Source organism: Manis pentadactyla, chromosome 6 (assembly GCF_030020395.1).
Source record: "Manis pentadactyla isolate mManPen7 chromosome 6, mManPen7.hap1, whole genome shotgun sequence".
Taxonomy (NCBI): domain Eukaryota; kingdom Metazoa; phylum Chordata; class Mammalia; order Pholidota; family Manidae; genus Manis; species Manis pentadactyla.
Window position 1 is genome coordinate 4,420,534 of NC_080024.1, and position 14,990 is coordinate 4,435,523.

The 14,990-nt window shown below is 49.3% G+C and overlaps 1 protein-coding gene across 12 annotated transcripts in view; it reads right to left on the minus strand.

The window, feature by feature from the left end:
* Window positions 1–14,990, minus strand: part of AGAP1 (ArfGAP with GTPase domain, ankyrin repeat and PH domain 1) — a 523,790-nt gene that overhangs the window by 183,137 nt on the left and 325,663 nt on the right. For all 12 annotated transcript variants that reach the window (XM_036901061.2, XM_036901059.2, XM_036901063.2 and 9 more), the window contains one exon: window positions 8,582–8,686. In XM_036901061.2, the coding sequence (XP_036756956.1) occupies window positions 8,582–8,686 (105 nt within the window). The remainder of the gene's footprint in view (window positions 1–8,581; window positions 8,687–14,990) is intronic.

The following is a 14,990-nucleotide window of genomic DNA, read 5'->3' on the forward strand; positions in this document are numbered from 1 at the left end:
CAGACTGAGACGGGGGCTGACCCAACACCTCGGAGATCCGAACCCTGACGGGAAAGAACCCTAAGACGCACGGAAGTAATGCACAGAGATCCAGCACACCTTGATTTCCTTCTCTCTACAAAACAGGTATTACGTTCTGCCTGTAGCTGCGTGGGTCCATGTAGCTGTGCGTGCACACACAGGCCTACATGCTTTCCTAGCTACACAGGGGGTGTCCGTACTCCTGCGTCAGCTCTCCATTGCCAGCTGCCTCAGAGCCTTTCTCGGATACAGGCAGAGCATTAAAGTGCGACATAAAGCAGACAAAATCTACGCACCAAGCTCCTTGTGCCACTGGCCTGAAAAGCCAGGTCTGTCCATGCACCTGATCTGTTTGGATAACCTGACAGTGGCTGTTTCTGGGCAGGCAGAGAGCATCACAGACTGCAGGACACAAGCTTCCGTCCCACCCCAGACGAAGTGCCACCACACAGAGCTTAGGGCTTCAGTCCCCCTAAGCAGACACACTCGGGAGCCTTTCCCAGAGCTGAGGCCTGTGTCCTGGAGACCCTCACAGAAATGCCAGCAGTGGTCTGACACATCACGAACCCCTCCCCACCTGCCTCAAACAGGCAGTGACTGGAACAGAAACGTAGTAGTCATAGGGTTCTGGATCTTTGCACCTCGATAACTATATATTTTCCTAATCTACCTTTAAATGGACTTTCACAAAAAGTTTCAGCAGTGTTTTAGGATTTTCTGGCATTTGTATAATGCCATACAGGTGTGTGCTCCACTCGAACCCGAGTTAAGCAATCTACCTTAGGGAGGTCTACTTGCACAACGTGGGTAGTTCCCTTGACCCCAATCCCACCAGGATTTTTAAAGCAGATCCAGGATCCCCACCAGTGAGGTTCCCAGTCTGGGAGCGTAGAGCAAAGACACTGCGGGAGCCACAGGACTCACTTTCCACGTGCCCCACAAGCACTGGCCTGTGTGCCAACCACACACAAGCCCTGGGCACAACGGGGAGCAGGGCACAGTCCCTGCCCATGAGCTGCACTCCATGAGGCAGTATGAATGCAGGAAGGCACCCGGAGACCAGCTGGTCCGCCGTGGAATCCAGGGGAACGTCTTGTGGAGGAAGGACACCAAGGTCTGCCTGCACGAGGGACAGCAAACAGGAAACACAAGAAGCCGGGCTGGGGAGGAACACGCGCCTGGGGCCAGCTAGCGGCGCCAGGGCTCGTGTGGGAGGCACGGTCACGTGACCGTTTGTAGACTGACTTATGCCATTGCAGCGGGCACAGACCCAACAGGCCTGACGCTGTTCTTGATAAGAAACGGAGGCTGTCAGTCATTCCAGGCGCCATAAGGATCTACGTCTGCAAATCTGGGCTTTGAACTTGTCTGGTCGTCTAGACTTGAGCTAAGTCTGAGTTCTGCACGGTTCTGGGGTAATTGAGGAAGGGTTTCCCCGTGTGTAACTCACTGCTCACCACCTCACAGAATCTGAGGTCTGCCTTAGCAGGTGTGCACAGCTGGCTGAAAGGCTGATCACAGATTCTCAGCGAATCCTCCGTCTTCAAGAAGAAGGTCCTTATTTCACACGACTGGGTTACCAACAGTGGGTACAGGCAGGAGCTGCTGTTCTTGCAACGCATCCCCTTTTCCTTGAATCATTTCTCCTCAGAAGAATATACCCGTGAAGAAAATCGTTCACAACTTCTTGTTACTTTTGATCACTAATGGGGTGAATTTTCTGTCTTCTTTTGGAAGAGAAACTTACTGATATTAGCATCCTGCTGACAATTTGGAGAGTCTTGAGTTTGAATCTTTCACCGCAGAAAAAAACAAACAAATAAATGCCAACAACAAGAAGAATCAAAGGCGTGAAGCAGGAGAATCAGAGCCCCTTGGTCCAGATGTGCCTGGGGACGAGTGTCCCATGAGAAAGAGAGGTCCAGTTCTGTACACCAGGGAGAAAGGACAGAACCATTGCCCTTTCCAACTCAGGCAACACACAGAATGGGGAAGAAATCTGAGAAGGAGATTTTAAAAAATGTGAGCAGCTAAAGTATTTGTGGGCCGGGTGGGTGGCTGCCATCCCCCGCCCGTCCTCTAAGGCAGTGGAGCCTTCCCGGGCAGGGCCCCAGAAGTCCTTGGCTTGGCCACATGGCCATGCGCAAACTCCTACAGGGCCACTCAGGGGTCCCACCTCGCACACCTCTGTTCACAGGAATTTCAGCTGCGCCCTCGACGGCTGCTTTCTCGACACAGAAGATAAATAGGTGGTGACGCTGAACTGTGAAGCCCCGAGGTCCAAGTTCTTTCTCATTATCCCCTCCATTTTTCTATCAAGGTGCTCCCTAAGGCTCATACCGAAGTCCACAGAACAGGCTGCCCTTCGCCCACACCGACTGTGGTCTGGCGCAGTGTCATAAAACCATGAGGCACTCATACGTACCTCCCCCCAGGAAGTTAAGCAGCTGGGGCTTTTTAAAGGTCTTGTCGATGTACAATTTTTCAGAGAAACAAAAGTATAGGTCATGGAACAGCGTCCGAAGCCTTGCTTTGTACTATCTGCATCTTATTTAAATGCTTGGGGTTGTCTTTGCAAAATGCCGAGTGGAGAGGTAGAAGCAGGTGAGCCGGTCGGTCCTGTAGCGGGGTGACCAGCGTGTCCCAGGGTGCCTGGACCTCCCTGGTTTTAGCAGCACATGCCCCACGTCCTGGGCAAACCGTGAGCTCGCTCACTCCGCTTGGGACCAGCTACAAAACCAAAGCAGCTTCATTACTTGGTTTGAGCTTTCGGTCTATTACCAAAGCCGGTCATAGGTTTAATTTAGTAATAGCACCTTGAGGAAGGCGAATCTGCGCCCTGGGTTGTTCCGGGCACCGGTCTTCACCCCACCACGTAACCATCGCCCCCAGCAGCTCCAAGCTTGGGATGGGCTTTCCTCAGATGTCCACCTGGCTCCAGTTTGCTGAGACTCGTGAAAATTTCAGAGTCACAAACCCTTAAAGAGTCTGAAGTGACTGTAGAGACAATATCATCAAACCTCCCTGCCCAGTCAAGGATTCCTTCTCCAGATTTCCAGAGAAGATGCCATGCTGCCAGTTTCTCAGTGTCCATCTAGACGGATCAGGGCCTGACTGTATGTAGGCAGAAGGGTTCACACGGGCATGTTGGAACTTCCAGACAGGAGGGGCAGCCTGGGTCCACTGCAGCCCAGCGGCTGACACGCTCAGTGTGGAGACGATGCCAGGGGTGTAAGTCCCTTCCACCCTCTCCGCTCTGGCCGGAGGCTCTCCTCAGAGCCCCTGGAGTGCTCAGCCATCCTGTGACCACCACCGCGCCCGTGACGATCGCGGGCACCCAGCGTGGGAACCACGGACCCCTGGGAGCATGGAATCTACCATCACTTCTTTCTCCTGTGCCTGCTTCTCCTGCTCTCTGCCTATAGTGCAGAAGGCAGGACACATCCGCCCAGGGCTGACACTGCTGCCGGCTGCCGAGCCTTTGGGCAAGGCTAGGGAGTGTGGCAGTGGACAGCGGGCAGAGTGAAGACTTCACGGAGCACAGAACAAGCGAATCGGGGGTCTGGAGGTATCACTAATACCAACTTTCAGGGAACTTCCCAGTCTGGCCTGGAGCAATGCTTTTTCTATTTCCCCTGATTTCCAGAGAGACCATCACTTCCTATGATCCGGCCAAGCACAGGTAACAGGTAACACTCTGCTACCTACTGGCAGGTGCCCTCCTCCTAAGAACACCACTTAGGGTTTTCACAGCAGGAAATGTGCCCAAGTCAGAGGCCTCCTTCCATGACTTCTGTGGAGGTGCAGGGGACATACCAGCCTAGGCTCAGTAAGTGGCAGAGTGAAGCCACACTGTGTGTCAGAGCGACAAGGACGGGCTTCTAAGCAGCCGGTGCAGGAGCTGAGCTTGGGGGTTTGGGCTGCAAAACGGAAAGACCCTTCTGTGGACACTGCCTCCAGGGGCGGCCGTGGGTGCTGGGGTAGAGGATGCAGCTCCGGAAGAGGACATGAAGCCACAGAGCCCAGCAGGAGGTCCCTTGCCAATGACCTTGTGCATGTAGAAGCCTGCCTGAGCTCCCAGACAGGCAGGTAGTCCAGAGACCAGCCTTAGGGAGCTTCCTGGCCACTGGCACTTCCAAGTGCACGGCGAGCCCGTCATACCAGCCCAGGTGCCCGCTGCAGAGCCAGATGCCCCCGACTCATGACCTGCAGCCTGTTGCTGAAGCCCCCGTTTCAAAGAGCACGTCATTCTGCTGGGATTCCACAGGCCCAGCACACAGCTGGGACCACACCCCGACCATTTGTGCTGTCAAGGTGCCAGGTTTGTTTTCTGACACACTGATACGTGCAAAACATCTGCTTGGGACTGAAACGTGTGGTGTGTCCAAATGATGATCTTTTACATAAACACTTGCACAGACACCTGTGTCATAAGGAACTCTCTCTCTTTCCCTAAGGATTATGACTGACCTCTTCTGGGTGATCTTTTTTTTAAGGGAATCCAATGAAGATACTTAAAAATACTTGTTCAGAGTTTAGGAAGTGGTCAGTCCCCTGCTCCCTCGGTGTCTGAAGTAAGCTAAAGCTACAACCCCCTGTTGCTGGGAGCATTTTCTGAGCAAACGACTGGGGAAAGGGGGCCTTGCCGGGGGTGGCTCGGGGGAGCAGAGGCTGCGACGGAGCGAGACCAGGGCCAGCAGAGGCTTGCAGGGCAGCTTACTCTGGTACCAACTCAATGAGCCCTGGGCCCTGGCCCGCCTGTCTGCCTGTCCAGGGCACTGGCTGGGGCACTCATCTGGGAATCTGATTTGGCTAACGAAGCGGGAGCCATCCAGACCAGTCCAAGGAGGGGAACCCAGCCTTACAGACAGAGAGACCAAGCTGTCTGACAGGCAACACCTGACCGTGGGAAATGCTCCCACTCTGGGCTGCTGGTGAAGGGGCTGTACTCCAACCATGCAGGGCCCTCACCATGGGGCCCATTTCCATGCAAGCCTGATTCAACCCTGTACTCTCCCCTCCCATCTTCCCTGGGTGCCAGACCCTGCCCAGCTCCCTGGGTTTCACACGATCACCAAGCTGAAGGTCATGAGTGATGAGGTCAGGGTCCAGCCCAATGGGGACCGTGAGCAGCGCACACATGCACAGGACATATGTCTGTGTCAGCGCAGAGAGCCACACTGCAGCAAGTAAATGCTGGTCTGGACGGGGCTGCTGCACGGCCCTGCCTACTACCTGTCGGAACTGTACAGGTTTGATGCACCCAAGCCTGCTGCTCGCGAACACCCCCCGACCCCACTGTAGAAGCATTACCGTATTAGAGCTCCAGCCCCCCAAAAAGCGGGCCAGTTTTCTTTTTGGTAAATTGCCTAAGCATGGAGAGTTAGGTATGTACCAGGAGCTCCACTACTGAGAAACACTTCATCTTTGTAGAAAGCTTACCTAAAAATACTAAGTTCTTTAGGCAGGTCCTGTTCCACGGCTGCCTGAAGAGGAATGAATGGGGTGCAGGCTATGCCACTTGAGGTCGCTGTAGACCCCTCCTCTGTGGCCAGTGACAAGGCAAGTCCAACAGTGATGAAACCAAAAGTCACCAATCTGGGCAGATTTCCCCAATATTTAACCATCTCTGCCATCACCACACGTGGCCAACGAGCCCACCTTAGTGGTCTTTCTGCGACAATAAATCCTGGAGAAAACCTAGAGAGTGGATGTTACAGTGCGACTGGTGTTTGAGATCATTTGATTCTATCAACTTTTGGAATTTTCGAGACCAAAATAATTGGTCTGTTTTTCATGGTGCAGAATTTTGGGGCTTGGGTTTGTAACACATCTGCATGCTCCCAAATTTCTCATTAAAACAAGTTTGGACTCTGCCCACGGGCATGCCCTTGAATACCTTTTCCCATTTGGCACCACAGAGTGCCCCACTATCTCAGCAGCTCGAGATCGAAGTTAACCAACAAGTTAGAACAGAACAGACTCCCTCTAGGCACCCGCCAGAGAATACACCTGGAACTCCCCGCTTCTCCAAGCTTTCATCCAAAGCTTCGTTATGAAAACAAAATCGACGAAGGATTACAATGAAGGTCATGCCATCTCTCCATGCTCCAGTCATTCAAATTCATTCCTAGATTAAGCCACTCCCTTAGGGGACCGTGTGCCTGCATCAATGATTTCAGTTCCCAGGAGACTGGCATTAACGGAACTGCACTTTAAAATGACATTGGCTCGGGCCTGCCATATAATTACACAGCAAAGCCCTGCTGTGCGCCTCTTCTGTATTCCAACAACACCCGTGTGTGTGTGTGTGTCTGTGTGTGGGTGTGTGTAAAGTGGAACTGGCAACCGCTGAGGGACAGCACAAATAGAAGCCTGTGTAGAATTTTTGAAGAACTGACTGTGATCACGTAATCAAGACGCTAGGATGACAAGTAAGTGGATATTAGCCCTCCTACAGGAATTTTCTGGTAAATACTGTTGTTACACTTTTCACCCTTGGCAAGAAACAGCAAACATCCCTCCGACCAAGCCTAGGCTTAGCTGGTGCGTGTAAGGTGACTTGAAATGCAGCAGCAATGAAATCTTACTTTTTACTGGTTAGTGGGTCCTGCAAGAACATTTTGATTGCATCTCTCTCTTGAGTAACATAAAGCAACCGGTCCATAATTAGAACTCTGCTCTCTGACAGCATCTCAGGAAGAGCAGAGCCAGCGAGAGGGCAGCCTCCCTGCTGATGGCTCTGCGCAGCCCTCGCTCCGCTGTGGCGTCTGACGGACGGGGGCAGGGTGTGTGGCTGCAGAGCCAGAGGGCCTGGATGCAGCAGGACTGGCCCCGGGCAGGCTTTCTGGCTGGTGTGAAGTCTCTGGTTTGGGAGGCTATCTAGAAAAGCAACCTGACTCTATTCCCCAAATTACCCAAAACAAATCAAGCGCAAAGGAATTTCCTTAGTACAATAAAGGATTTATATCTCAAACGTCTACCTCATGGTGAAGCACAGGTGCTGCTCCCATCAACATCACAGGCAAGTCAGAGATGCCTAATGAGACACCTGTGTTTGGACATGGTTCTGAAAGGTAAAGCCACTGCCGTAAGAGAGGGGAAAAAGGGTGACTCATCCCAGCAGGGACACCAACCTGTTACCTATCATACTGGGAAATTATGTATTATTATGTAATACCTAATATAAAGATACACAGATGTGTGTGTGTGTGTGTGTGTGTGTGTGTGTGTGTGTGTGTGTGTGTGTGTGTGTGTGTGTGTGTGTGTGTGTGTAAGTGTTCATGAACACAGAGAAACAGCCCTCTAGGATGCTGTCAGAGGCAGAGAAACAGACACACTCTTCCCAGGAATCTGGCAACATATACTCAAAGCCATGAAAGCACACATACTCTTCAGTGTAAGAAGCTGGGGGGAAAGGAGAAGGGCACAGAGGTGTAAACAGAGGACACCGATCAGAGTTACTTGTAACATTAAAGATAATTCAAAGTGAATTTATTTGCCAAATGCTCATTTTGGGGATACTGTTAAATCAGTCAGGTCACCTCTGCACGATGAACGTCACCCATGAGAAACGGCAGGCAGACAGTGGGCTGGCAGCGCACACAGGTGGCCCTGTGCTTGTGAGAGGAAAAAGCATGCGTGTAGAAATGTGGGGTAGCACCCCCCCCAAAATGCTACCCATCATGTTCTTCAGGTGGTGATTTGGGAGGGACTTTCATCTTCTTCAATATCCTTATTGCTAACTTCTTTTCAATAACTTGTGCAGTTTTAAGAGCATTTAAATTTCTTCTAAATTAAAAGCTTAATACAGTGATATAACCAAATGACCAGCTAACACTATACATCGCAATCTATACACTTACCTACATCAAGACAGCTAAACGACATGCCAGATTTGTGGAATGTGCTATTAGGGAGCTATCATTATCACCCCATCTTCAGACTTAAAGACTTTCTCAAAGAAATCGCCGTGGGTAGAAGGTCTGCTTCTTTCCCTGACAATAAAATTAATTCTGCCTTTTAACCTATCTTATATAAATGACCAGTATAATGTATTTTATGAATGCATAGACAAAAGCTTCTCTTGCCTTATGAACTGATGTGTGTTTTTATCGGACAACAGAAACGGAATTAAGAATTGCATTAACTTATTGTTTTTGTCCTCAGCTGCTCAGAGCCGATTCCTGGGTTCCCATGTGATTGTTGTAATTCTAGGATTTCTGGTAGATGCTATCTTCTCCTTTCTCTTTACCACTTGCTCCTCTTTACTCTCATTTAAAATTTTCCTTCATCTGGGCCTTTTATTGTATTTCTTTGCAGAATCAGAGATCCCTAGATCTACTGCTTGTGGGGGGAAGAGACAGAGAGACATGGTCTGATGGAGTGTTGGGGGTCTGATAGGTCTCAGGCTGGAGCAGGAGAATCACTACTACTTCACCTTCCGAGGGGAGAGGCTGGGTGCCGCTAGGACCCACTCCCACCCCTGCACACACACACAGTGTGCGTGCTCAGATCTGCGCCTGGCGCCTGCTACCTGCACCATGGGGGCGATACTCACATGCAGACTTGGATGATAGGTCAGCACGCCATTGTCACACAGGGTGACGTATTTCTTTTTCCACTCTTTGTTCAATGATTTGCCGCTTCGCTTTAGCAGCATGCCCTATGAGGAAAAAAAGAGCCAAATACAAACTAATTAATATAAATTATAAAGTCTTGTGTACATTTTAGGAAGGCACGTAAGTACTTTTAAAATTTTTGAACTTTCACTGTCCCTGTCATCTTGAAATGGAAATTATGCCTATTTTTTGTTTGGTAATTTTTCTTTCTTTTATATACAACACATATATTTAACCGATTTCCTTTTTTGTGTATGTGTGTAGAGCTTTTGTGATACTGAGTGCTAAAAGATGTGAGATTATACATAAAAGATACAACTTTCTTATAACTACATTGTAAGCACATAAGGAGCTCACAAAGTTATAATGCTTTAAAAATGGAAACCTCAATTGCCTTTCCTAAAAATAACATATTAACTCTATTCTTATGTTATTTGCAAATAAAAACATTTTACAGTTTTTTCATTTCAGATTCTCAATTTATTAAAAATGAAATTCCATTTGCAGACTTAGTAAGAGCATTTAGTAGATGGACTGTGTATAAGTTACTTTAATCCAGTTTTAATGAAATTCTATTAGGGCTTCTTGGAGACCAAACTTTAAAGCCAACACACTTTCAAGTGTGTTTACTCCAGGCTTCTGTGATGGTAGATGAGAACTTACTCTAGTTTTAACTACCAATTCCAGCAAACATTCTGGAGAGACCCTGGGCCTCCCTGGGTGCCAGCACTGGGCTCCTCAGGCCCCAGACCCTGACTTTACGCTCTCCTTCCGGGTGGGGCTAAAGGCCTTCCGAGGTCTCTCTTTCAACCTGAGCTTCCATATCTGGATCCAAGCAACTCCTGTTCACGTGAAACAGGGACAATGCAAGAATCTCTTTCCTTGCTCTTCTCTTACTATCCATTTATAGACTCACATGATCATAATTATGACTGAGAAGGCCAAAGAATGCTTGTTATTCACCCAGACTGAGACAGAAGGAAAGCTGTAAATGTGAACCAGAACTCAACACCTTAGAGAAGCAGAGGTGCCAGTCTCCCCGGGAACCCTCAGCAGACCGCACCACGCTCCTAACTCTGCCGGGCCTCAGGATCCACGCGGTGCGAGAAATTAAACAAGCATTTTGATGCAATAGTTAAGCTCAAGTTTTGGTCAATTACCAATATTGGGACAACACTGTTTTTTACACCAAATCCCAGGTATATAACGGATTAGGAGCCAGCCTGGGACTCTGACCACTGTTTAAACATTGTTTCTGGAGGTAAACATGTCAACATTTAAAGCAACTCACAAGTGAACCTTTGGAAGATTATTTCTTCACAAGTTCTTAATATTTAAAGAAAACACACAGCATAACTCAACATACCTTGATTTCTTAGAATCTAAACTAATATACCCAAATATGGCACCAAGACAGAGTGGAGCAGGCCCAGAGGGAAGTGTGGCTTACCAGGCAGTACCAGGTTCACAGCACAGGGGGAACTAGTGGGTGAGTGGCAGTCATATTCGTGACACAATAGTAAATAAGCTATTGCTTAAAACCATTAAATTTCCCTCCCAGTGGATTTCTAAGATTTCTAGACTTGGCATGACAGACCTCACAGAAGTCCTCCTGGGGGCTCACCGTCTCCCACCCTCCATTCCAGATGGAATTCCACCAATAGCAGGGCGGGGGCCCTTCAGGGTCACTGATGGCGGAGAAGACCCCGGCCGCGGCTCACAGCCCTGCGGTCCACGCAGATGGACAGGCGCAGCCCGCTCGGCTAGCCTGTGGGCCCTTCCATGAGCAAATCCGCACTCACAGTCCCCTTCTCCCCCATGAGGCTGCAAGGACTTACTCCCATTGTCCAACCGAAGTGACGTAAAGAGACGACATCGGGGAACAAAATTAGACTGCCTCATTTTGGTGTTAGGAAAACTTAATGTCTTGGTGAAGGAAAACCCAGATCCTGACAATCTTGAATTCTATGGTTCACCCTGGAAGGGACCTCTGACACCTGCCCACACGACGCAGTGACCAGCAGGACCTGAAGGGCACCCCGGCGTCCCAGGAGCCCTCTCTCTGCCGTCCGGCCTGGCCCCAGAAAGTTTCTGGGAGGCTAAGCCGCTCGGCTGCCTTCCTCCCCGCCTCGCAGCTGTACCAGAGTCACGTCAGTCTGCAAACCTTTAAAATAGCTTATCCAAAACAGTAGGAGAAATGAGCAAACTGGATACTGTTTCTCTATCACTAATGAAAGGGGCCCATCCTGAGAAACATGATGAGACGTGTGCTCTCTGATGATTTCTTGATCGGGATGAATTTTTGTAATCAGAGATTCAATCGGACTACAAATGAGAAGACTCCGCAAACAGCCTCTGTGGGTTAAAAATGTGGTGTTTTTTTTTCCTTTCTTCCTTTTTTTTCCTGCTGAAATTAATTCTGAACACTGATTTTTTAAGAGGATTTGTATCAAGTGAGAATTAGAATTTCAGAAATCTAAAGAAACCCCAGGAGTTAAAGCATTCAGTCCTGAATCCTGCTTGGACTCCTCTTTGTGTGGTCCATGCCTGGGGTCACCCAGTCAAACCTGAGCATCCCTGGAGCCTGTGGCCCAGGAGGCGAAGCAGGGGTGCCTTACCCTCCGAGGGTGGGGGGCTGGTTACTAACTCTGGAGCTGCACTGGGAGACTGCAGCCTCTCCCCAACATGTCCTTGCTTCCAAGGACCAAGAAGATCCACCACAAAGCCCCCTGAGATGTCTCACTGCAAGGCCACATACACAGGGCTCCTTCCTAGTGCCAGACCGTCCTAAACAAAAGGTTCCAGTTGCTCCGGCACTATGGGACTCTCCTTCGAACGCAGTCAGATCCCCAAAGTGCCTGAGGAAAAGCATGCATGCATGGTGTCCCTTTGGGCCGAATTTGTACCGATGCAACAAGGCCCCTAACGTCCTGGCAGCCAGTCGCTGCATCAGGCTGAGCCCCTGGACTTCATTTATTCCCTGTGTTTCTGTCATCCTAAATGCTCACACTTACTACCTACATGCCAGGAAAATGGAAGATGCTAAGAACAGTTCATTTTAAATTTCTAGAGGACATTATGTCCTGCTCCGACTAGCCAGAAGGTGACAGAGGCCGGAAGGCTCTCTGCCAGAGGTGCGGTGGATGGCAGCAGCCTCAGCCAGTGCCAATGGCCCTTGTGATTCTAGGTCTGTTTGAGTCCATGTAACTGGGGCAAAGCCGCATGAATGTCAACACTCATCCTTGCTCCATCTTTCAGATGCCACTTTTGTCCATGTAAAAACAATCTCTTGCTTAGGATTATTTCTTGCTGACCAGCTATCACAGTGTAGACAGCAATTACAGGTTTATCTGACTCTCATGTGGCTTATGCAACTGTTTTTAAAATTTTTTATTTCAAAACAATATGAGGCACACTGTGAGCCAGGTGCTACTCTAAGAGCCTTACGAGCATTAACCCAGAGAAATTCATGATACCCAATGGGAGTTACTATGACTGTCCCCATTTTGCAGATGAGGCCACCGAGGTGCAGGGAGGTTATGTGACCAACCAGCATGGTGGCTGGTCCCCAAAGACTGCTCCAACGTCCCCTACTTGTCAGTATTTGTGCCCCTGTGTGAACCACCCCAAGCTGACACAGGGTGCCTGGGACTCTCTCTAACCTTACAGGATCAACACGAGTGACACTATCTACCCTGGGCTTAAATCTTAAGAAATCCTGGCAGCTTCTGCTCTGGGAGGCCTGGCAGAGAAGCCATGCTGTGCTTGGTAGTTCTGAACCACTGAATAATGAGAAATAATGACTTTTCTCAAATCATTAAGTTTTGGGGGTAGATTCTTATGTAACAATAGGTAAGAAAAACAATTTGCAGCCGGGGCTGCTGTAACAGAAATCCAAACTGCGTGGCACTGGCTTGAGGCCAGGAAGTGGCTGAGGCTGGCGGGACGGGGAGGAAAACCCCCCCTGAGGTGGAAGGAAGGGGGCCCAGCAGTGCCCTGGCAGGAAGGCCAGCAGACCCGCTGCCTGTAGGAACACGCAGTGTGGTGAGGGCACCCACGCAGGGACCTGGCTGCGGAGGCTGCTGAGCAGAGAGCTCCTTGTGCCACTGGCTCTGACTAAGCCAGGAGAAGTAAGGAGCTCAAGGCAGTCTTCAAGCAGAATGAGAAAATATTTCCAATGTAAAAACCTTGCTCGACTAGAACATGAGAAAAATGGTTTCTCATTCCCAGCTTCTCCTGCTAGTAGAAAACTCAGAGTAAGGGCCTCAGAATGAAGATCAAATCCAGGTGACGCCGGCAGACAGGATCTCAGAATGAACATCCGGGGTGTGGCCTTATCTTGAGAACTCAAAGATTTGAGGCAGGGCCTCTTAGAGCCTAACAGTTAGAGAAGATGTGTGCATCAGAGCTAGGGATCTGTGGTCTGGCTTCTGTGTAATGAATGGGTTATGATTCGACACAAAGGACACCCACCTTAATTATACCTTAACTCCATATAAACGGAAAAAAATTCAAAATGAAAAGAGCCTCTGGATGGTCACCCTAAGTACAGCAGGAAACAGGCTGGGGATGCAGGCCATTTCTTGTGGATCAGGAAGGTTCACTCAGACAGCAAAGCCCAGGGCCAAGGAGAATGCCCCAGGGAGCAGAACTGCACGCCATGTGCCAAGAGCAGGTGGATTAGCAGCATGCGCCTGGCAGGGCTCACAGCTGGCCCGCACCAGTGCCTGTGCCAGACTGTCTGTCCCTCCCCTCCGTCCTGGAATGAGGCTGTCTGCTGTGGACACCTGACCCCTGACCTGACTCAGCACTGGGTGTGTTTGCATGTGTAAGACACCCTGTCTTGAGTACCCTGGTCCTTCAGATGTGAAGGATCATATCCGAGGCCCCTCATCCACCAGGGCACCTGACATAGGTGACAATCCTGCACTGAGCCAGATTCCATGATGGGATGGGGTGAGGGTACTTTGCATGTGGGAGAGCAGATTGAAGTAGCTAATCTCCAAAGGTGACCCTCAAAAGCCAGCTCTCTGTGTGGCCCCCAGGCACTCTGACTCAATTTAACCAAGAATGTGGTGGAAATTATGCTGGGCCTATTCTTCTGAGGCTTTAAGAAAGCTGACAGATTCTGTTTTTATATCCTTGGGATCCCGGAGCAGACTTGTAATAAGTTGGTCTAACTGAGGACACTGAGTAGAGGGAGAGACCCTGAGACTACGTGGAGGAGAACAAGGTCTCAGATACATGACTGTTGACCCAGGGTGTCAACCCCCAGCCATCAGAGCTACATCTACTCAGGTACCAGATGCACGAGGGAAGAAATGGTCTCAGATGATCCCACCCAAGAAGGCATCTTGTGGAGCAGAGATGAGGTGTCCCCCAAAAGCCTGGCCCCAATTCCTGACCCACAGAATCATGTGAAATGATAAAAAGATTATGGTTTTGAAGCACTATGGTTCAGGTTAATTACAAGCGACAACAGTCAAGACAGAAGAGCCAGGAGCAACGGTCTGTACCCACGAACCCCTACGCTATGCTGTCTCCCCTCCAGACCAATTCCAAAGCATTAACATCTTTTGCTTGTGTGCACAGTTAAGAAATTTAAGGGCTTTGTGACACCTTACTATTTCTCTTACTTGGAAATGGCAAATGCTGATCTAATTGCTACCATCTAGTTAATTTATTGATGCATCAGAAAGACGGTGATTTTAATGAAGTACAACCAAAAAAATATCAGGATTCCAGGCAGGCACTTCTTGTTTTTTTTTTTTTTTTTTTGTTCAGGGAACTTTTTCAACTGTGGAGCAAAGAGAATTGTCTTTTGGATTCAATTTCTTTATTAGTCATGTGTATTCTTTGCCTAGTCCCACGAGGTCATTGAAAGCCAAAAGCAATGTTAAGTGTACAAGCTTTAAATAACTTACAAAGCTAATGTAATGAATGTAGGTGCTATCTGAAATCCATCACTCAGTGCCTGCTGCAGCCCCAAGCTGTGATAAAACACCACTCATAAATTTATATTAAAACCCTGCTCGATAGCAATTATTTACCAACAAAGATTTACTGACTGCATCAGAGACTGGGGGTCCTAACCAGGCAAATCAGTCTTTGTTTTGAGTGTGAGGGACCAAGTGGCATTGGTGTCTGCTCGCACAGAGATCACCACGACGCAGGGGAAAATACAATGGCCAGGGTCCAATGTGGCAATGGAGCAACAGCCGGCTGCAGGCTGCTCCATGGAAAGATGAGATCAACAGTCATGTCCATGAAGCACGGATCTTTCCTCTTGAGGCAGCATTTCTCATCTGTTTCAACAGCCACTTGAGGCCATGCATGCATTTGGCTGAA